Source organism: Triturus cristatus, chromosome 6 (genome assembly GCF_964204655.1).
Source record: "Triturus cristatus chromosome 6, aTriCri1.1, whole genome shotgun sequence".
In the NCBI taxonomy this organism is placed as follows: Eukaryota; Metazoa; Chordata; class Amphibia; order Caudata; family Salamandridae; genus Triturus; species Triturus cristatus.
Window position 1 is genome coordinate 1,526,583,196 of NC_140589.1, and position 24,462 is coordinate 1,526,607,657.

Here is a 24,462-nt window from a genome sequence, read left to right on the forward strand (position 1 = left end):
TCATTTTGGTTGTAGACATGGGGAGACTAAGTGATTTGACCAGAATCACAGAATGTCGAGCTGAAGCAGAAACTTCAACCTGGTTCCCCAGTTGCAAAGTCTGCAGTTCTGGAAGTAACACCACATCCTCTCCCCTAAGTGCAACATTTAATCAAGTTGTCAACTAGATAAAAAAACATAAAGATAACAAATAATTTAAAAGTGCTTTGTCGCTATTTGAAAACTCAGAAAATATGTCCTTATTTTAGTCTTTTAGAGCACTAACCATAATTTTGATGCCAATAAGACCCTCTCATATATGTAATTTCTAAAGGAATGCTCTAGGTATTACAGTTTTGATTACATCAAGATGATGTCAGGCGTTCCACACTTTTGTAATAAATATAGAATGTTAGCAATCTAGTTGTTCATTAGGATACTGTTGAGAGGCAGAGGCCAGGGGCACGGACTCTGAAAATTGAAGGCAGGTAGGAGGGTGCAAAGGCAACAATTTAACCACACTGAGCAGGCAGGAAGGGCCGTGGAAGCACAACAGACTATGGAGGGCAGTGGAAAGGGGGGCAGGGGCAACAAACCAACAATACAGGACTTGCAAGAGAGGCTGTTGGAGGGAAGATCTATTACGGGTCAAGGAAGCTAGGGGCGGTCCCCAGAGCCCCGGGAGCCACCACAGAACTGAGCAGGAGAGTGAGTCAGGGACAAAAGGGGCAACTTAATTTGAGCCGGGGCGCCTAGGAACGCTTGCTCCAAAAATGAAGAAAACAGACATATGAGACATGGAATTGGAGGCAGAATACAATGGCAGTTTAATGAGAAGATGCAACTTCAAAGAAACCGCAGAATAGAGACATAAAGTACAAAATACAGAATCCAGATAATCATACAGCTGTCATGATATTCTCTGTATCTCAATTAATGGACTGACAGAGAGAGAGAGAAAACACATCTATAAATGCATCATGAGAAACAAGTTACACCAAGGAAAATGTTACCTAGGAACACTCACGTTTACTCTTAGAGCAAGCATTCCTGCAATTACAATACAACATCTTTTAAATGCAAAAGTAAAGAGAACAATGGTTAAACATAACATGACATTTCATATAGGTAAAATAGAATAAGATACTTCAAGCAAAGCAGAGCAAGACATTTTAAGCAAAGGAAGACAAGAGCTCCCAGCTCTTGGGGAAAACCTGCACTGCCTGTTAACCTACATACAGACGGCGAGGTAGTCCGTCGATATCTGTGGGTGCTCCCTTTTATATCATTTTGTGGGCTCCTTTGCACGCTACATCTACCTACGTATGCTACCCAAAAGCTTCGTCTGCAGATTTTACCAGACATTTCGTCATTTACCCACTTAATGCTGACAATGGACTGGGTGAAAAGGTCAGTCTCTCAGGCCAATCGCTTATCGTAAGTTCCATAGAGCAAGCAGAAAATAATGGGTATTGTACAGGAATTCAATATATTCATGTATAAAATCTCCTCAGTTCTCCTAACTTGACGCTCTGCGGTTGCCACTTCCTTAAAAGCGGGAAACCTGCCCAGGAAGCAAGTACCAGTCCAGGATGCAGCCTACTGTATGTCGACAGCTTCAGGGGGATGTTGAACTTTGATACCGAGCACGGAGCACTCGGGTAGGGTGGGGGCTACTAGTTTGGAGCAGAAGGCCTCGCAGACCTGCCTTCAGACTGCTATACACTAAAATTGCAGAGCTATGGTCAATTTAACAAAGAGGCCTACATATTGAACAGAAGGGCCTACACAGGGGTTTTATGCTGGCTGAGTGGTAAGGATGTCTCAGGATAATTATATAGCAACACAGGACCCGCTGGTCAATTTAATACGGCCTACAAATGCGGCTGGCAGGGCAAGAACAAGGGTCTCATACTTCAGGTGTGGACAGAACGGGCCAGGGGCCCCCTGTGATACAAAATCTACCCTCCTTCAAGGCTGTGGCAATGTAATAGACCATTGTGGGCAGAAGGAAGAGGCAATGGTAGTACAACCATACATGCCAACAGACCCGATTCAGCCAGGAAACGTCCAATGTTTTTAAGCTCAAATGGGCTTTATTTGATCTGTCTCCTGTCTACAATATCCTCTTTTTCAATGTAACTCAAAGGGAAAAATCAATACCCCAGTTTTTTTTCAAAATCTCCCTCTTACCAAGTTCAAAATGTTCGCAAGTATGGTACATTGGATCATGGAAGGAAATGGGATAGGGACATGGACTCGGATAACAGAGGACAGGAGAGACATGGAGAGGTGCACCAAACTGACAGTGCAGGGCAGGCATCAGGGTTTGCAGCAGCACAATACACCACACAGGGCATGCAGGACGGGAGTGCAGCACAACAATCCATAGAAAGCAAGAGGGAGGGGACAGGACCATGCACATGGACAACAGAGAACAGAGGGGCAAGAGGCAATGGTAGCTAGCTGACCATAATGGACAGACAGGAGAGAAAGCTGCAGCATAACAGACCATAAAGGGCAGGAGGGACGGATCAGGGGCATTACAATGGAACAGACAAGCCAGGAGGGAGGGAGTAGGGCTGGGGGCAAGGGGGCAGGGCAGGAGCAGCAAGATAGCCATGGAGGTCAGGCAGGATGGGCACTAGAAGCAAGACACAACATGAAGAGCAACAGTGAGACTGTGATGGCATACACACAGACCATGGAGGGAAGGTGGGAGGGGGTCAGGGGCAGCTAGCTGACCACACAGGGAAGGTGGGAGGGGCCATGGCAGCACAGAAGACCATGCATGGCAAGTGGGAGGGTTAGTGGCAGCACAATGGCTATGATGGGCAAGAAGGAGGGTGCAGGGGCATGCACAAAGGACGATGGAGGATAGAAGGGAGGGTCAGGACCTGTGCACAGACAAGAAAGTGCAGGGGAAGGGGCCTCACAACAGACCGCACGGGGCAGGCAGGAGGAGCAGTTGCAGCACAACAGACCAGGGAGGGCAGAAGGGTGTGGCAGTACAATGGACCATGTAGGACAGGAGGAAGAGGATAGGGGCATGGCTTGTGGACAGGCAGGGTGGAGGTGGCAGGGACAGGTTACAGTCATCTGACAATGCTAGGCAGGTGGGAGGGGAGTGGCAGCTCAACAGAACACTCAGAGTAGATAGGAGTGGCAGGTCCATGGAACATGGTGGGCAAAAAGGATGGAGCAGGGGCATGCACAAAGACATCGGAGGGCAGGGGGAAGGAGAATAGGGGCAGCAAGCTAAGCACAGAGTTTAAGCAGGAGGTCAATGATGGGGCATAGAATTGGGCAATGGAGGGCAGGAGGAGTGGACTGGTACATCATACTAAATTGAGGGCAGTGGCAGCACATCAGACCATGCATGGCAGGAGGGAGGAGGCTAGTCCATGGATTCACACAACAGAGGATAGGGAGGAGGGGGATGGGGCAGCAAGCTAACTGTTCAGAGAAGGCGGGTATTAGAAACTTTATTGTTTTTAAAACATTTTGTCTGTGCAAACTACTTAAAATATGAACAAGTATGCAGCATAATCTCACTTTTATTCAGGAAGAAGAAGACGTTAGTGACTGTGACTCCGGGCTCACTTGGCAAAAACACCCCCTGACCCTCCACCCCCTATCGCAAAATGTAATGACCGTGAAAAGGGTAGGTGAACACAGTGTTATATAGAACATAGTCCTGAGAGCACGATTGAAAATGAAAACTAGATATAGTGTATGGTATAAACTATGCACCAAAAAGTGTGATATAAGATGAACCAGGCGTGAAATATAATATGCAATACATTGTGCGCAATGACAGATTCATTGGAGAGTGCGAGATAGCACAGGCACTAGCGCGTGCTATGCGATATGCGCCTTGGAGTGTAATATGCACAGGGCAGTGTTGTGTAACCTAACTAGTCTCTAAAGTTGTAATATAAAATATGTGCTGGGGAGTGTAACGTTGCATATGTACTGTGACAAAGATATGGATCCCAAATTGTAATATGTATGGCATAGCACTGTGCGTTATAACATAGGCATCGAGGAAGGAACGTTAGATGGGGCAATACAACCCGTGCGAAGACAAGTGTGGCATGACATTTTCACGGGGTGGTGTTACAGTGCACATGGGCTAGAGAGTGTCATAGCATATGCACTAGCTAGTGGAATACAATACAGAGGTGTGTGGCACTCGGCAGGCAGTGGTGGGTGTAACACAGCATTGGGCTCTGTCAGGAGCGCGCTGTGACTCGCAAGTGATGTTCGTCCCCTTTCCAGAGAGTAAAATAAAAAGTATTACACATCCGGCAGTGGATGTGTGTTTTATTAACTGTGAGGGGGGTTTCTTGCATAGTTTTGGTCGAATTTTTGTCGAATCCCCTTTGAATGGCTTGGTGTGCATGTGTATTAAATGTGCCCGTCAATAGCTACCCATGTTTGTATAAATAAACGACAAGGGTGTCTACCGGGATTAGGCACGGTAGAGCATCAGACATGTCAGAGCTTCACTAGTGGTGTAAATACATTCCACGTGGATTAATTGCATGCATAGTCGCCTTTTAATGAATATCACGCAAATCGTCATGGTGATAGGTACGTACGGTTTGTCCAGCATGTCCTAGGTGTGTCTATAAATATATATTTTTTAAAAATAATAAAAAACAGTGGCCGGCCCTGGGGATTGGGGTCAAAAAAATATGATTAGGAGACAGGCCCTGGGGGATGGGGTCATCAGGGCCAATAAATTAGAATAAGAAGGGGAATCACACAGCCCCCCTTCTTAAAAAAATAAAATAAATAAAAGACTGGCATCGTGCCGGAGGCCATGCCCCCTCCATGCAGCACTCTGCAAACGCGCCCCCAACAGGCATCTCCAGTATGCGCCAGGGAGCTGCGCTGCAGACAGGTGTTCTGAGGCCAAGCCCCTTTTTACACCTCTCTGCAACGCAGCTCTGTGGCGCTTACTGGAGGTACCTAGTGGTCTAGTGTGACCCTAGGGACCCTTAGGATTCAAGGGGACTTAATCTCTCAACTTAGAACAGCCACAGGGCGCGTTTACACAGTGGTGAAGGGAGGGGACGGGGCCTGAGGTGACGTGTGCAAACACGCACCATGGCACGTTTTAAATTGGGGATATAATTTCCCTTCAATACTGAGGGCCCCTGGGGGCTAACTAGCCCACCAAGTGCTTCCAGTAAGCGCCACTGAGCTGCATTGCAGAGAGGTGGTCCAGGCCGTGCCACTTTTTACACCTCTCTGCAACGCAGCTCTGTGGCACTTACTGGAGGTACCTAGTGGGCTAGTTGGACCCTAGGGACCCTCAGGACTCAAATGAACTTAATCTCCCAACTAAAAACGGACACAGGGCGTGTTTACACAATGGTGAAAGGAGGGGACGGGGCCTGAGTTAACGTGTGCAAAAACGCCCTGTGGCCTGTTTTAAGAGGTAGTTTTAATCCCCATGCCCTATTATATACTAGGGGCTTATAGAGAAGGTAAGGCTAATCACAGGGGGACCCCAACGCATAATGTTCCCTAGTGTATGTAGGTGTTTTCACTGTATTCTAAGTGTCTTTTAACATAGCACTGGCTCTAGGACTGGTTAGTCAGACTCAGTTACCACCAGTATCCGTCTGAAAAAGTTGAGGGTACAGGATGATTTTGCAACAAGGCTTCTTTCTGCTCTTCTTTTTGTTCTTTCTGCACGTTATCCTTCTTCCTGCACTTATCTTCGTATTTGAGGACTTCTGTTGCTTCTTTCTGCACTTCTTTTGTTTCTTTCTGTGCATTTTTTCTTCTTTCTTCACATGTCCTATCTCTGTAGGCATAGTTAGAAATTAGCATTTAAAAAACCTTTGAAATTAACAGAAAAAACCATAGGTTTCAGGCACGTTATAGTTAGGAATTAGCATTTAAAAAACCTCAGAAATTCACTGAAAAAACCATAGGTTTCAGGGGTGTTATAGTTAGCTGGACTTTTCACTCGTACAAAACCATTGAAATTCCCTCGTTATAGTTAGTTCAGCTAACTATAACTCGCGCGCCCGCAATGCACTGCTGATGACGTCACATATTACATCACTCATGACATGGTCAGTGACATCACTCATGACATCACTGATGACATCTCAAATGACATCACTGATGACATCACTGATGACATCATCCTTGTGATAGAGTGGCAGACCTCCTCTCACCCTAATATAACCTTTGATACACACATTCAAAAATAGAGACTAACATTTTCAAAACAATGGACATACCAATACCAGTTACAACAACCTCTTCAGTAATTCTAAGATCCACATACACATCCACTCATTCACCAACAGTCCAATACAGTCACTCATACAAGTACTCACTCATCATATGTACTCATACACCTATACATCCTGTTACACAATGCCACTCATCCATAGAGTTACTCACACACATAGTCACTCATGCTAATAAAGAATCAAACATACATTTACTTGCATATACAGTTATACACACACCACCACACTTACTTCTACGGAAACTTACACATACTTTGTCTTTTAAACAATCACTTATAGAAACACATACTTATTCATACAGGAACTCTTTCAATCTCTCACTCTCACATATACTCACATATATACACCAATAGTCACATATACTAGTTTAAAACATATGTAGTTACTCATAAAGACACTATTGAGACAGTCATTCACTCACTAACACACCCATACACACACTCATCCACCCATACAGTCCTGCACACATACTGTGTTCAACACATACAAACAGTGAGTCACTCATTCATGCACCTATGCACTACGTAATACCCCCCACCGAACCATGCAGACACTCAGACTGATACTCAAAAAACCAACTAATAACCTATATAGACACCCATGTAGCTACTCACCAACCCATGCAGCCACTTATACACAAAGTGAGAGACTGATACAGATATTTACATATTTAAACATTACTCACTAAGCCATGTATTCACTATGATACACTTAATCAGTCAGTTACACAATCCATTTTTCAAAAACAAATCATCCATTTAGACACTTATATACCCATTTATTCTTCCATCGACCTTGAGATATACATATATAAAACATATTTAATTTTCAGAATAACACACATTTACTGGATGATGTCATCAGTGATGTCATCAGTGATGTCATTTGAGATGTCATCAGTGATGTCATGAGTGATGTCACTGACCATGTCATGAGTGATGTAATATGTGACGTCATCAGCAGTGCATTGCGGGCGCGCGAGTTATAGTTAGCTGAACTAACTATAACGGGGGAATTTCAATGGTTTTGTACGAGTGAAAAGTCCAGCTAACTATAACACCCCTGAAACCTATGGTTTTTTCAGTGAATATATATATATATATATATATATATATATATATATATATATATATATATATATATATATATATATATATATATATATATATATATATATATATATATATATATATATATATATATATATATCCGAAATGCATCTCACATGGATGCTCGGTCGAAGGAGACCCTAATCAATAAAGAAGCCTCAAACCTGCAGCCCTCGTATGCGTGCCCTCTTCCTTTGGGAGTAGGGGTTGTGCATATATATATATATTACAATCCTGCTCCGCAAGTATTGAAAATAACAAGGGCAGCACTCCTGGTGGTGTGAAATCAAAGGATTTATTTACAAATTGGCAGAGAAAATAGCAACGCGTTTCGTCTTGGACAAGCCTTGATCACAACACTGACTTGTAGTCAGAACACAGTTTTTAAAACTACGTCATAGTCATAACTCAACATAAACAAAGGACTGAACATTGCTTTGTGGTCTTGACATCATCTTAAGCTGGTGCATAAACAATGAAGTTACACAGACATAAAAACCACAATATTCCAAATAAACAGTCAATTTGCGATATTTGTCAACTCAAGGTCAATATTGCAAAGTATAGATACGGTATGGGCGTATTTAGATGCTCCATATTATTCCATACAACAGAAAATATAAAATATGGAGGTAGACTATGAAGCAAATAACATCTGTAGAGCAGGATAGAACTGGCTGATAGTGACAGACAATTTAATCCGGAACAATTTTACTTCAGTTGTCCAAGCTATGTAAAGTGCACGCTCCTGTGAAATTAAATGTAAGATCAGTGACTAAATACCTGTTTGAAAACATGCTGCATGCTCTTTTGACCATTGTGTAGCATGACATACTTAAACCGTGATGATAAATATAACAACCAAAATAACATCCTTGATAAAAGTCAACGGCATTCATTTTCATCTAACACCTGGTCAGCAAACAGTATTTCCCACATTAAAAAAAAGAACATTCTTTAGAGAAATTAAGCCCCAGTTGGGAATGCTTCAACTGTGCATATCATTCAAAAAAATCCATCTATGCCATCGAAAATATAAATAAATAAAGATGAAAGGCCTACTTGTGCATTTCCCTTTCAAGTAGTCTGTCTTCTGTAACTGTAAATTGTCATTTCTGAAAGCTGTCTATACATACTGCAGCTGTGTTCCTGTTATTGTAAACACAAAACACAACATAAGTTGGAGAAACTCACATAAAAATACCCACAGTTAAAACACATTTCTGCAATTAAAAGTCAATCATAAATGTTTGCAAAGCTCCTCATCAATATATGCCTACTCCATTCTTCTAATAAAATGTTGCCCATATTAAAGTCTCACTAATGAGCCTTGTTTTGTGAAAGGCGGATAAGGAGTTAAGCCAATTCTCAGCCCTGTGTTAGAAGACCATCAAAAGCTTTTGCCCAGAGCGCTGGGAGTAGTAATGCAAGAAGCCACCTTCGAACCAAAAGATCCAACCCCAGATACAAGCAAGCCTCAGAACAATGGAATACCCATCTCTTACACTATTAGCCTTGTTGCATTAGTCAACAAAGTCCCCTCCTTGAGAGTGACACACACTTTGTTCAAAATCTAGCTAGAGATAATTTCTTCTTTGTAAAATAATTTGCAATTTGTAGTTCCGAATCCATTTTGAACAATCTGTCCATCTGGAAAGTTTCCTTTGTTTTCTGAAAAAGCAAAACATAGCTGTCCTTAACTGGAGGAGGCCAAAAAAAACCTAGTAAACATGCCATTGTCCCTACCAAAAGGTGCCTATCAAGCTGTGTTTTGTGTTTGTCATTAATCAAAAAATCTCTTTATTAAATAGTGCGAGGACGAAGGAAGGTAGGTTATTAAACACATGTGGAAGCCACATTAATCAGATGAAAAGATTGTAAAGCTGTGGCTGTGTTAGATTACCAAATCCAAACGTATGATCTCCCTAACTTACTAGGTGTTTGATTGTGCTTCTGTGTAACATGATGATATTGAAAATTTATAGTATTGATAATTGAATAATTAGCAAAGCTACTTAGAGCTAGTAGAAGAAATACGCAAATCAAAATCTTAATTGACACATAGCATAAAGGAAGAAACCTGGCACAAAACATTAGAAAACTTCAACAGCAAACTCAAGACATACATTAAAGAAATTAATGAAAGAAAAGGTCAATGTGCTACCATTGACTAAAGAAAACAGAAAGTTTGCAAATGGGCAGAAGCTTACACCAAAGCGTGTAGCCAGGAGAAGCACAGGAATGAGAAGAGAGGAAGGCAGCGCTTCTGAGGATGACAAAGTAGTAATCACAAGGTCCACACACTACATACAAGCAAATATAGAAGATTCACGAAATGAACAAAATCAAGTTTCGATAGCATCCACGTGAAAGATCCAGTTTTTTTATCCATCAGCCCAACATCCAACAACAAACCTCCAGATCAATCAGGAAATTGGAGAGGAAAAAGAAAGATCAAGAAACAACACTTTGGAACATGAGGAGTCAAGCGAAAACCTTGTGATTAATTTTTCCTCATCAAAGGTATCCAAACATCAGTTTGTCAGAAATGCATTGGGAATTGCACATTGTGAATTGTTTCACAAAGAAGAAATTATTATTTTTCTCATAATGAAGCTTGAAAGATGATGCACAGAATCATTTATTCGTATGAATACATGGTGGATTTAAAACAACAATAAAGCATCTGAAAATACTAATTAGCACAAGTGTAAACAATTATATACAGACTTTTAGCCCCGCCATTACAGTGCGACTTAGGACTATAAATTATTTCTAATTATCACTACTTCAGAAGTTTCTGTGTCCCATGGACAGAGGGTCAACCAGGTCAGCACATCTGAACAGCTTATTCGCCATGATCATGTTAAAGTAGGAGTGCCTTGGGAATCTTCTGCTGAACATTAATAGATGCACAGAAACAGAGGAGATAGCAGCTCAAATGGATTGGAAAACTATAAATCCTCATGATCCGACCCTGGTCTTTCCAGCTGAAGCACAACCCCTCAACTGCAAGGGAAGCTCATCTTAGGTTAACCACCTTCTCTACTCAGTCCATTAAACATTCTCCTCTTCATTTCAGGGGATATAACCCATTTATAAGGGCAATACATTCATACAATCACAAGTGGTAACCTTTTGAAAAAGTTGTAAAAGTGAGGAAAGATCAAGAGGGGACATCATTACCATTTGAGAGAAACAATCAGAATGAAGTCAGGTCAGAACTTAGCAGGTAGCTGAGCCAACTGGCCTAGCCACCATATCAAAGGAAAAACTGAAACTTTCGGAGCTACCCCAGCATCGCTGGAGCTTTCTCCTCCAGCCATGAAGAACAAATTTGAGAAAACAAGAGAAGGTTGAATAGGCCAAAACCTTCTCCAGAAAACCAAAGACACCTTATCTCTAGCTAGGGCCTGAGAAGCTGCTTAGACAGAGAAGGTCAAGAAGAAAAAGTGTGAAGCCAAAAGATCATGCTGCATATTTACTGAGCCAGGGCTCATGATGCAATCTTCTATTCAATACCACGGCTTCCATTAGATTAAGCAGTAAAAGAGTCTAGCTCTGAGATGGACACTTAGATCCTGCTGGGAAAAGGAAGAGAAAAAGCAAATAAACATAGCCATGAAACCTTTGCAACGAGAAAAGGAAAAGGTAAAGAAAGTGCCATCCAAATACCAGAGGTCCCCATAACTCTAGTCATCTGTTAACTCGCTCCTAAACGGCATACTCCAACAGGCTAAGACAATAAACCCCTTCCCCAAACAATTTACATGATAAATCATGAAAGTTTCAACGCAAAAGTGGATGAGCTGTTGGAAAGTATCCGATATCTGTCCTAAGCCACTGTGCATACTGAAGAGAAGATGTCAAAAATAGAGGTTATGATACACACAAAAACTGCACACCAAGATGGCGAAGTCAAAAATCTAGAGAGAAGGCGCAAAGATTTAGAAAATCAGTCACAATATGCAAATATTATATTGTTGGGATCTCCTAGGACATAGACGGCCCCTCTGTAACAGAAACTACGTGTGGAAAAGAGGAGAAATCCATCATTAAATTATTAGTTGAGTTGCTACAAGACTGCGCATCACCTAAACCCAAGTTGTACCTTTTCGGGCCCCAAGAACGTTTTGTGCATTTCCATGAATACCTGATCAAGGATAAGGTCATAGCATGTGCAAGAAATCAATGACGCATCTGTACAACTTTTGATTTCACTTTTAAAAATGTTCCTGGCCTGGCCTTGAGCTTGGCCAGGCGACAAAAGGAGATGAGATCTCGAATGGCAGAGTTTAAGAAATCAGGAATTCTCCTATACTGACTGGCATGGTGGACCCGAAGGTGTTATGGAAAGGGTCATTCCACATCCTTGAAGAAGCTGATGAAGCCAGAAAGCTGAAGGACCTGATATCGAGACTGTGACCATATGAATTCCTATGTAAATCCAGGCAGTATGATTCAGGATTAGACGGTTTGACTACATCAAAGTGAGGACATAGCAGAAAAAAGTCGAAATATATTTGAATTTAGCTGGGACAAACTGTGTTTTTGGAGTAAAGGACCAGTGCATCACTATGCCTTCTTCTATGACAGACTGCCAAGATGCACATTTTGGCAGGAGGGAAGGTTGGTTCCAGAAACAATCCTCCTCTGTCAGAAAGCATTGGGATCGAAAGGGTGGAAGAGTTAAAGGGAGGGAGGGGTTTGAGCTGGGAGGGAACTGGGTGGAAGGGGAGATTAGACGAAGAGTCAAAAAGAATACCTGGTATGTGATTGAGGAAAAACAGTAAAGGATGAAACTACTGCAATTTCACTAGAATGGGGTGCTTACTCATAAGCGTGAAGGGGTTTCTTGACTCCAGACAATGCAGTTCCTCATTTTAATGTTTAAAAAGCAAGGTTTCCAGCTTTGGTGTACTCCAGGAAACATGTTTCCTCAGAAAAGTTGAACGGCTTACAATATAAGGGAATGTATAGATGGATTCTAGAAACCAGATATTTATGTGCATCTTCAGCACAGTCATTATTTTTCTAGAGATACTGGGGCTACAAATTCTAAAATATATGAACCACTTAAATGGCATTTGGATTACTGCTCACATAAATATTCAAGGGAATCATTGGTTTATAGTATGGTCCTGTAGTTGACTATCCTAGTGCTATAATCCAAATCAAGATACCCTACCCATAAGCTATCCTTTAGGGTGTAAATGTTATAATACTCTTTCTCAGCTAACCTTTTAGGTGGGCTAATTCCTCAAGGAAAATGGCCGTGAAACCTCTCAGTAATTCACGAAAAGTTATAAATTAATAGATAATGTGAAAGATAAGCATCCGTGCCCTTCATGGTTTATTTTTTTAAACTTTCCAACTTAAGTGTTTTTCCATTTTCTTTTAGTTACTCCACATTTAAGGGTTACACATATATCAATAAGATCTACCATTTATTCAATCTTATCAGTGTAATAATGGAAGTTTATCTAGCAGGTTTGGAAACAAGCACCCTCAAGATGGAGATGTAAAGGACCCTCACTGGAACACATACAATTTCAAGAACGAATTAGGGGCACAATACTGATTATAAATCTGGAGAGTACTAGTGTAGCTTTCAAGCAGTCCTAAGTGGCAGTTGCATTTCATAGGAAGCTGCAGATAGTCAGAAATGAAAAAATGCTAACTTTGAGAAGACAACATCTCTAAGTGAAGCACACAAGGCCCATTTGGAAATATAAACTTTCTATGGGCAATAACACATAACACATCACCAGCACTGCTAATCTTTTAGCTTAGCAAGCAAAACACGAGAGAGCAAGAGATTCATTCATTTGCGTTGAAGACTCCAAAAATAAGAACTTGGCAAAAAGACAAAAGAGGGTAGTCGCAGTATTCCACCAGTTTTATTCAGATCCATACAAAGAAACTCACCTCCTTTAGTATATAATTTAGATCAGTGGTTCTTAACCCGGGTCCACAACAACTACTCAGAAGGTCCACAACTGTTTACAAAAATTCAATAATATTAGCAGATTAGTAAACTATATATACATAAAAAAGATAAATGGAAACTGAAAATTGATTATTTTAGAATGTTCTGTACATATAAAGGAATATGAAATTGGAAGCTAAAAATTAAGTTCATTTGCAGGAGCAGCGCAATTACAGAAAACAGTTGTATGGAAAATTGGTTACCTTAATTAAATCACTATTATGCACCAATAAAAAAAGAGCATACATTATGAGCAAAAGAGACAGAGCAATATGCTCGACTCGTTAGCATCGCTTTATCTTCTTTAAAACAAACATTTTGAAACAGTCTATTAAAATGTAGATATTTGTATATCTTTTGTGTATATATTAAACTAAATATTTTAATATTCTGTATTTGTTTAATGTATACTTGTTTCTGTAGCTTTGCATATTTTTTTGAGGTTCTTATAATAGAAATTGCTTAGGTGGGGGGCCCTGGGGTCCAGTAGTCAGTCACTTGATGTCCCTAAAAGTCAAAAGGTTAGGAACTACTGACTCACCCCACATATTGCTAAGGGGTATTTTTTAAGGGAATGTCCTGTCTCCACCAAAACTCACTCGCCACTCACCAGTGACCGCATAGCATAGCATGATCATTCCAATCATTGCGTATATTTACTGATATTTAATAAATATATATATTTTTATATATTGTGTCTTGTGCAGCTAAGCCTGCCCCAGAGATCATTCATTGCTGTTGCTTTGTGACCATGACAGGTTCACTGTATTACAAATATGTCATAGTGCCATTCGAAATTGTGGATGTATCTAATTTGCTATTAGACGTTGCACATCAGTGAGTGTCAAATCTTAGAACACTTTAAAGTTACATGTTTTCATGATGCACATGCATTCTGAGGATATTTCTTACTAGTTGTGCACTGACTTAGCGTGTACATTGTATGTTTCAGGAAGTCTGTATGCTTCTCAAAGATCCTATTGATGCAAGAGTTAAACAGTTTGTGGAAGCTCGAAAATCTAATGGTCAACAGAAGAACAAGGAATTTACACAGAGCAATCCATTGTTTCTAAAAGGTAAAAGGATTATGCAATTTCAGAGCTTTGACTGAGACAGAGAGAAAACTACTTATACAGCGTTGATTATTGTATTTATAGGAATATTTTGTAACATTCGAAATCTTTAGTTCTAGTTTATTTAATTTCGAGGGATGATGAAATTGTAACATTTTTATACAACTACATGTTTAACCGACAATCTATGTGCCAGTCTAAACTGGCATTGTCAAATCCAGAATGTCTAGCTCTAATTCCATAAGTATGCAAAAAGTGTGTGTGCATGCCTTTGTGGTCTTATTACATTTAAACCTATTGGTTTTGCAAAAGCGTGTTTGTCCATGTATATGATACATTCCAATATGCAAAATGTGAATCTTGACTAAAACATTAAAAAGAGTTCTGCATGGAATAGACAAGGAAATAATATATGATGCGATCGGGTATTTTTGAGTAGTAAAATAGTCCCTCTTGTGTTGCATAGAACGGGTAGTAACACACCAAACAGCCAATAGCAAGAGTTGATTGTAACACTCCTCTAGGCAGACCCAAACTCCACACTATATAAATTTTAAATATTTGTTAACAGTATCTCTTGCAGACATCTGCACTGTCCTAAACATCCATAGAAAAGAAAGTCGCCCTGGCTGCATGTCCAAAATATTATCAGGCGTTTGATTAGAACCAGCTTTTTCAATTAATTGAACTGTTTGCATAGGCAGTCTTGCTACATTACGTTTTTCTGATTGAGACTTCTAACTGCAGATTCTTCATCATATACATTTCCCCCAGGTGCCAGACTGAATCCAGAAACTTAAATAGAATTACCTTGTACATCGACAGTAGGCATTGTGCCGCTCTGCATCGGGTCTGCTAGTTCGGGATGTGACGTCAGGGCCACTACAAGACCGCCATCTCTGTGCCCTAATGTCCATTCCTGTCTTTTCACGCCTTCTGCTGCAGATCAGTAGCTAGCAGTCCTGTCTCTTGACAGAACTTTCCCCTCGGAAAACTAGTTTATTTCATCAAAACTCTCACAGTGTACAGAATATGGACCCCAAAGCAGCAGGATTTAGACCGTTTCATGACTGTCAACAACGGATGTCGGTGACGGAGACAGACACAGTCTGCCTATGGTGCTTCAGCATTACTCATAACATGAAGCCATACTTGTGTTGTGCTAAAATGATCTGTAAGGCCATTTGAGACTGCACCACCAAGCTCGCTGTTGCTGAACTCTGGAAGAAGTCATACAAGCGGTCCTGGAGCAGGTCAAGGGTGTGGTCACGTGTCCACTGCTGTGACAGATACCGTGTCTGCTCCTCCTCGAGATCCAGTTCAGGTAAGTCAAAGAAACACAAGAAATCAAAGCACAGTTCTCCGTTATCCCGCCACTCTCCTCACTCGGAGTTGTCTGATGCCTCGCGATAGCAGGCTCCACTAGCGATTCCGCTCGACCTCATCCGTCTCAGCGGACTGTTAAAGCAGACGAGATGTGTTGTCTGAAGCAGGCCGTTGTAGTCATCTTTGGTACCCCACCTTCCTCTGGTGCACCTTTGGACCCCAAAGGATTTGAGGTGGCAGCTCATTGGAGGCCCTTCGGCTGACCCGTCCTGACGCAGACTGCACCACTTGACCTCTACCCGAGGTCTGATCTGCCTTCCGGTATGGCACCACTGGTTCTAGCTCGTGCACAATGCCTGGTGCCATCTCCAGTGGCGAGACTGTTTCCATGGGGTACAGCCTCTCTGCTGACACCTACTTCAATGACGCCAGACCCGGAACCGATAATTTTATCAGAATTGAAAGCTCGGCCGCTGCCTTCTCCATCATGTTATGTTTCTACTTATGATGCTGATCAAGAGTTTTATGATCCAGATGTTGAAGGGGATGTATTTTACAAGAAGGGCAATGTTTTTGAGGACCTGCTAGATGCCAGTGAGTTGGATACCTCCCCTCACATCGATGTAAGCTGGTCATGGAAGAATATACCTCCTTTGCAACAGTCATCAGGAGGGCTGCCGACGTTCTTGACCTTACCCTGCCAAAGCAGGAGGTAAAGACAAACGTTTTGACAAAGGATCTTAACCAGGCAGCCACCACTGAGGAACCTCTGCTTCTTTTCAGTGAGGCCCTTTTAGATGTAATTGTGGGCCCCTGGGCGAAGCCAGGCTCTTGTTCACGTTCAAAATACAGATGGCAAGACAACACAGGTCCACTGCTGAAGACATAGACTTTCTGATACAACAGCCAACTCTGGAGATATTGATGGTACAGGCATCCTCCAGCTGCCAGAACCCCAACTGTTTCCCACCACTCCACCTTACAGAACCCAAATGAATGGAAAATTTTACAAAATACATTTTTACAGTGCCTTTCTTGCCCTGCAATCCATCAACGCATTGTGCCTCCAGGGATAGTATTTACACACCTTGTGGGGCAGAGTGATGGATGTATTGCCAGCTGTCCAAGAGGATGCCAGACACACCCTACAATGTCTGATCCTTGACAGCCAAGATGCTGTAAAATATTTGCAGTCCGTTCTGGCCTGAACATAACCGACTGCCTGGGTAGGGCAGTCACCACCACCATGGTACGTAGGCACTAATCCTGGATCTGCTCCACAGTTTTTACTCTAACGACCACCAGTCCCTCATGCTCATGCTGTTCAAAGGCTCAAACGTTTAGGGCAAAGGTCAAGGGCTGGGCCCAACTCTGCACTGGCGTAACGAAACTTGAGGGGGCCCCCCCTGCAAGGTACGTGGAGGGGCCCCCTCCAGACTCAATCTGGAGCTCTCCTGCCAGAATACTGTGCTGAGGAGCCCTCCTGGAGCTTGGGGGCTCCTCTATGGGGCCTGTGTTACGCCACTGCAACTCAGCAGTTATCCAACAGCAACGGCTGGTGTCTCTCGACTTGCAGGACGCATACTTCAACATTCCCATCATGCAGTCCCACAGACGCTACATGTGGTTTCTGGTAGGCCAAGAGCCCTTTCACTTCTCCGTACTCCCTTTTGACTTGACTATTGCACGTCAGTGTGCACAAAGGTGATGGGGGTGGTCACAGCCCATCTGCGGAGGTTTGGTATAGCACCTTCATGACTGGCTACTGAAGACTGACTCGCCTCAAACAGTCGTAAACCACCTCCAGATGATGGCCAACCTGTTAAAATCATTGGGATTCTCTATCAATGTCCCGAAGTCACATCTGACTCCTTCACAGCTGTTCCCCTTCATCCGAGCAATCCTGATACTGTGCTTTTTCCTTCTGTTCTTCCACCTCAACGAGTCCAGGACATTCCGGCTATGATCCTGATGTTTCAGCCTTTGACTTGAGTATCAGTGAGAGCGTCTCTTTTGGATCTCCTTCATCCTGCTTGTGGACCATGCCATGTGGCAAATGCAGGCTTTGCAGTGGGGTCTGGAGTCTCAGTGGGGTCAGCTCCAAGGCAGCTTGTTAGACTTCATCCAGGTGTCGAAGGAGACTGCAAAATATCTGCAGTGGTGGCTGCTCAACCTCAAATTGACCTGTGACAGACTCCTCTCCCTACCCCATTGAAACTTAACTATTGTTACGGATGCATCGTTATTGGGATTGGGGTTGTGGGTCCTTCAGGAGGTTCTCCGCCTCAGGAAGTGGCTGAACACTTCTCCCTGATCAACCAACAGTTAGAAGGGTCTTTAAGTGCCATGGTTGATGAACTCACCCGCCGGTGCCTGTCAGATCATGAATGGCGTTTACACTTGTAGGTGGCACAGGGTGTCTTCGAGCAATGGGGAGGATCCTGGCTCTGTCTGTTCGTATCCGCAGAGAATTTGCAGTGTGTAAATTTTGCACGCTGGAATTCCCAATACAATCCTCCCTGGGTGACGCCTTTGATCTGCATTAGAGATCGGGACCTCTTTATGCCTTTCTGTCCTTCCCTGCCCAGAGTGTTGAAAACGCTTAGCAACGACCACGCCCTAGTGGCTCTGGACTGGTTAAGGAGATTGTGGTACTCGGAAGGTCTGTCCATGAGCATTAGTCCTTGAATCTGACTCCTACTTTGGGAGAATCTTCTGTCACAGTAGCACAGCCAGATCCTGCACCTGAGCCTTTAGCTTCATGAGTGGAGACTCAGCAGCAACATTTGATGGCTTTCTGTCTTCCTCCTGAAGTGGTTGGTGTCATTCCGGCAGCCAGATGCCCCTCCCTAAGTCTGCATGTTCAGGGCTCTTAGAGAAGTTTATTGCCTGGTATTCCTTCCATGATGTTTAACCCTTACAAGCAAGTTTGTCAGACATCCTTCTGTTTTATCTTTCATAGGCCTAGCAAGGGCTTGCTTTGGCTACAGTAAAAAGTTATTTGTCAGCCTTTTCGGCCTCTCTATGCCTACTCGATCAACCATCTCTTTTCAAGTCATCTGCTGTGATGCGTTTTTTGAAAGGGCCAACCCACATGGTACCACCAACACCTATTGTGATGCCTTAGTGGGACCTAAATATGGCTCCCACTTATATAATGTGCACTCTATTAAACATGTGCTTTTTTGTCGCTTATGCCTGTCAAAAGAGTGTTCCTCATCGTGATCACATCTGTTAGACGAGTGAATGAAATCCAGGCCTTGTGTTTCCAGCAACTATACACGTCATTTTTTTCAGACAAACTGGTCCTTAGGGCAAAGGCGGCTTTCCTACTGAAGTTGGTTACACCCTTCCATATAGGGTTATCCGTCACCTTGCCTTTCTAACCACCACCTCACATCTCTATGAAGGAGTAACAGCTTCACTGATTTGACCCCAAAAGGGTTCTTACTTTTCATACCGATCGCACCAGATAATTCCAGCATGATGACCAACTTTTTGTCTGCTTCTCTGGAGCCAAACGAGAACAGCAGTACAGAAGAGAGACATTTTGTGATATATTGTTATATGCATAAAGATCTGCTATGGGCTAGCTAAGAAACAGCCCCCAGAAGGCTTGTGTGCTCATTCTACTAGAGCAAATACAGTTACCACTACAATGAGGCATGGTGTGCCAGTCACAGACATTTGCCAGGCTGCTACATGAGCATCTTTTCACATGTTCACAAAGGATTACTGCCTGTATAACCAGCTCAGGCTCAACAGGAATTTTGCCCAATCTGTCCTTTACAATTTCCTGGTCTTAGCCATTCCACAGACCTACCACCTGAGGAGGTACTGCTTTGGTATCTATTTACAAGGTGAAGAATCTTAAGTTAGAAGTATATCAGAAGAACATGTTACTTTGGTAACACCTTTTCTATTAGAGACTCTATCTGAGTGCAGAATCATCAACAACTCCCCCTTCCCTGTTCCGTGGGATTGACTTACATGATCCATTAATAAGATCCTAAACCTGAAACATCTACACACTGAAATTCTGATTTCAAATGCTCCACGTCCGATGGCACAGACAAAGATCAGAAAGAAACTGATGTCAGCATGTGACGGTGATGGCCCTATACCAAACCTCACATCCAGAACCTACTGATCCGATGCAAAGCTGCAATATGCCACCTATCGATGCACTAGAGAATTGCAGTTAAAGTTTATGGATCCAGTCTGGCACCTTGGGAAATTCACAAGGTGAGGAATCTGCAGTTAGTCTATACTAGAAAAGTATTATCAAAGGTAAGTAACTTGTACTTAATGTCAATTTTAGAGCTTCTATGATATGAACTTCTGTGTGTTTTCAGCTCCTTGAATGTTTCAGTAGAACAAGATAAAGACCGTTTTCAGAGTGTTTTTAATGGTAAAGTCATATAACAGTAGGGAGCTCACTCTATTACCATGATCTAATAACAATAAGATGAACATAGTAGTTGTCCTATTTTTATTTACTTTTACTTTCAGCTGTATAGCCCCTCCCCTTCCCTTGAGTTAGCCCCTCTTCACATTTGTGAAATTGCATACTTAAAAGAGTTATTATTGGGTACCTAATCAGTACAATTATAACTGTATCAGTAATTCAGTGTCACGTTTTGTACTATTTGTTATGAGTCTTAATATTTCTTTGATTATTCAGATTCATCAATCATGCTAAAATGTCACTGATTCAGCCGACACGTGTTTCGCTCACTTGGGGTCTCCCGTAGACCTTCCTCAAGACTAGTTTATAGGTACCTATCGATAGATTTGACAGAAAAGTTGATAATGAACAATAAAAGTAAAAGAAATATGTCCTAAAGTGCCATGGAGCATGAATAACGCAAGGTTTTTCTTAATATGATGAGTTAATATGAAAAGAGTGATCTCTCAAGTGACATGTTATTGAAACTCCACATTAAGTGTCCATCAGCCGACTTCCAGAGTAGCTCGGGAGGTACACCAGCAGAATGAAACACAACTTTGACTTAACTGCAGTGAATGCAGTATATATGAATATCGATAGAACAGGCTGTTGCATAAACATTTTCCAACCCATAATGCTCCTGTCTACGTCACAGGGTGTGAAAGCAAGATCCATTATCATGGAGCCTACAAGACTGATTGGGGAACTCTGAGTGGTGGGAAATATGTAAAAGTTTTGAAGTGCCACACACAATCTGTCCCCTTATTTGATATTATTTACTTATTTTGAAAATATTACGCTGCATGTTCCCACTCAGTTTTTTCAGAATTTTAAATTTTTTATCAAAATAGTTCACAATGAACAACACTCGCACATACCTGGGCAGTACGTGGACCTGCTGGACGGCGTTTGGATCGCCATTGCCTTTGTCTCTGACCTCACGCCTCGCGGAACCCGCTCCGCGGGTCCCGCTTCGCCAAGGGGCGCCTGGAACTTGGGAGCTGCCGTTGTTGGGACAGACCAGGGCTAAGGGCTGTGAGGGCTGCGAGCAGGAGGGGCTGGACTCAGTTTCCCAAGAGTCACAGCTCAGCTCCGCCCGCAACACCTGGGCCGCTCTCCCTCATCGCCCCGCCCTCAGCTGACCAGTGAAAGCTGCCGGATTCCTCCCTCTACGTGGGACAACACTCGCACATACCTGGGCAGTACGTGGACCTGCTGGACGGCGTTTGGATCGCCATTGCCTTTGTCTCTGACCTCACGCCTCGCGGAACCCGCTCCGCGGGTCCCGCTTCGCCAAGGGGCGCCTGGAACTTGGGAGCTGCCGTTGTTGGGACAGACCAGGGCTAAGGGCTGTGAGGGCTGCGAGCAGGAGGGGCTGGACCCAGTTTCCCAAGAGTCACAGCTCAGCTCCGCCCGCAACACCTGGGCCGCTCTCCCTCATCGCCCCGCCCTCAGCTGACCAGTGAAAGCTGCCGGATTCCTCCCTCTACGTGGGACAACACTCGCACATACCTGGGCAGTACGTGGACCTGCTGGACGGCGTTTGGATCGCCATTGCCTTTGTCTCTGACCTCACGCCTCGCGGAACCCGCTCCGCGGGTCCCGCTTCGCCAAGGGGCGCCTGGAACTTGGGAGCTGCCGTTGTTGGGACAGACCAGGGCTAAGGGCTGTGAGGGCTGCGAGCAGGAGGGGCTGGACCCAGTTTCCCAAGAGTCACAGCTCAGCTCCGCCCGCAACACCTGGGCCGCTCTCCCTCATCGCCCTGCCCTCAGCTGACCAGTGAAAGCTGCCGGATTCCTCCCTCTACGTGGGACAACACTCGCACATACCTGGGCAGTACGTGGACCTGCTGGACGGCGTTTGGATCGCCATTGCCTTTGTCTCTGACCTCACGCCTCGCGGAACCCGCTCCGCGGGTCCCGCTTCGCCAAGGGGCGCCTGGAACTTGGGAGCTGCCGTTGTTGGGACAGACCAGGGCTAAGGGCTGTGAGGGCTGCGAGCAGGAGGGGCTGGACCCAGTTTCCCAAGAGTCACAGCTCAGCTCCGCCCGCAACACCTGGGCCGCTCTCCCTCATCGCCACGCCCTTACCCATTACCCAATTATATCCTAGGCCATAAGTAAGAGCACGAACACCGCTGCGCGGGAGCGTCCCGGGAGAAGCCCGGGACAAGGGCGGGACCGTCTTTGGCCGTCAGTGGCCGAAGGAGGCTGGGCTGGGCCCACTCTCTTGATCCCCCTGTGTGTTACAATTAAGGCAATGCCTTCGCCCCCACCACGGGAAACCCCCTCAAGGGATGGCGCCTCCAGCTCTGGGACTTTGGATAATTACTTTAAACCCACTAAAGGAGAAGCGGACAAGGAAAGCTCGCTTGAGAACCGTAGGGTGGAGCGCAGGCGCTCCATTGAATCTATGAAAACCAGGCCCTTGACCGATATCATTCCTTATCCCACCACTCAAGAGGAAGGCACTCCACCCAGCAGTCTGATTAAATCGACACTCGAGGACTTCCCCGTCTTACTAAGGGAAATTCCCTCTACTCCAGGGATAGCGCTTGGAAAAAACACAGAGCCAGCCCCTCTCGAGTTCTCCCATACCCCTATTAACCTGGTAACTCAAACCCCACCTACGCAATTGGTTAATAAGAGCAAGTCCAAATTAAATGTAGTGGCGGAGTTACATAGGCCTCCACCCAGCAAACGTGCTCGGAAAACAGTGGGGGGGCGGGGGAAATCCAAAATATCACATCTTGACTTTGGCAAGAAACGCACTAACACCGCTCTATCGGGGAAGCCTACGGAGATAGTGCCTACCATTCCACCGCCCACGCCCCCAAACCCCAGTATAACGGCCACCACTAAAGAACCAGAGGTAATTTCTTCAAACTTAAACCTCCCACTCTCTGCCAAAGGGAGCATTGAATTCCTACTCCGCTCCCTTTTGCAGCCCATTACCGACAGCTTAAAAAAAGTCGAGATCAGACTCACCCTACTAGAAACTTCTCTTACCACTTTGAACACTCTAGTAAGTAAGCAGACAAAGCTAGTGGGAACCTATTCCTTTGCTGGGGATCCTTACAAAGCAGAAGCTGCAACAAATGCCAATAAAGCCCCCCCCAGAAACCCACCGCCTGCCCCCCCTCTGCAACCCCTTATGGCCATCCAACTCCAGGCACGGCACAATAATCAAAGCAACAGACCTACCCACCCCGTGGACTTAGCCTCCCATAGCTCTCAAATAGAGTCCTCTGGAATACATCAAGATCAGGTTAACGCCCCCCCACCCACGCCCATTTGCCCAACTCCCAGACCACGAAGGCCAGACCTCCCGCCTGAAGCTAATAGATTAATGGTGGTCTTAGCTGGTGCCCCCCACTTAAGATCATGGGAAAATGAGGACTACCAATCCCTTAAGAAAAAGGTAATCAAATGGCTTAACTGGAACCGACCCTTGCCATCCCATTTTAATAACGAAATCATCATGGTGAGAAGGGTTCCATGGCTAGGGAAGACCAGGAAAACCATAGTGGGGGACTGTATTATGGTAACCTTTAAGGATCCGGGAACGGTACGACACATTTGTGGAGGAATGAACCGATCCCTTGATTCCACCATACAGACCCTCCCAGTATCTTTTTTCTTCCCCCCGATTCCCAGGCTCCAGGTCCCAACACACGATGACTGGACAAGGGTGGAACACAGACGTAAACACAAAGGCTTTCGACAACGCCCGTACTTCCAACCGCCTGAAACACCTTTTTGCGATTTTAATCGCTTTAACTGCCTGAACGGTTTGGGTGGGGTCGACTGACTTACCGTCTGTAAGACAGTGCCAGGGGTCTCGGGCTCCCCCGCTGTGTCCTCCGGTTCAATTTCTGGCCCCCTGAATGATCCAGCTGCTTCAGACCATGGCAGAACCGAATCTTTTCACCAAGCCACTGATGGGGTAGTTGTTGTTGAGGGGATAACTACGGTTCCTTTCCTTGTGGGCAATGGTGCGCCAAGACCACCGGTGCCACATGCATCTTCTGCTGCCCCTACTATAGGTCCCGCATTTGAAGTGGGGCATGGACTCACCTCCTCCAACCCTCATGGTATGGCATCTGCCACCTCCGAACATTTGAAGATAATTTCCTGGAACATCGCGGGATTAGCTAACAAACTGGAAGACCCGGCTTAGCATGTTCCAGGAAACCTGGGCCAGAGAGGACTATGGACATCAAGGCTATTTGTCATTTTTCATCCCAGCAAGGTGGG

At 44.1% G+C, this 24,462-nt stretch overlaps 1 protein-coding gene across 2 annotated transcripts in view; it reads left to right on the top strand.

Annotated features, from left to right (window-relative positions):
- The window catches only part of SLX4IP (SLX4 interacting protein), a 555,936-nt gene that overhangs the window by 213,447 nt on the left and 318,027 nt on the right, over window positions 1-24,462 (top strand). For both annotated transcript variants that reach the window (XM_085612687.1, XM_085612688.1), the window contains one exon: window positions 14,311-14,434. In XM_085612687.1, coding sequence (XP_085468813.1) covers window positions 14,311-14,434 — 124 coding nt within the window. The remainder of the gene's footprint in view (window positions 1-14,310; window positions 14,435-24,462) is intronic.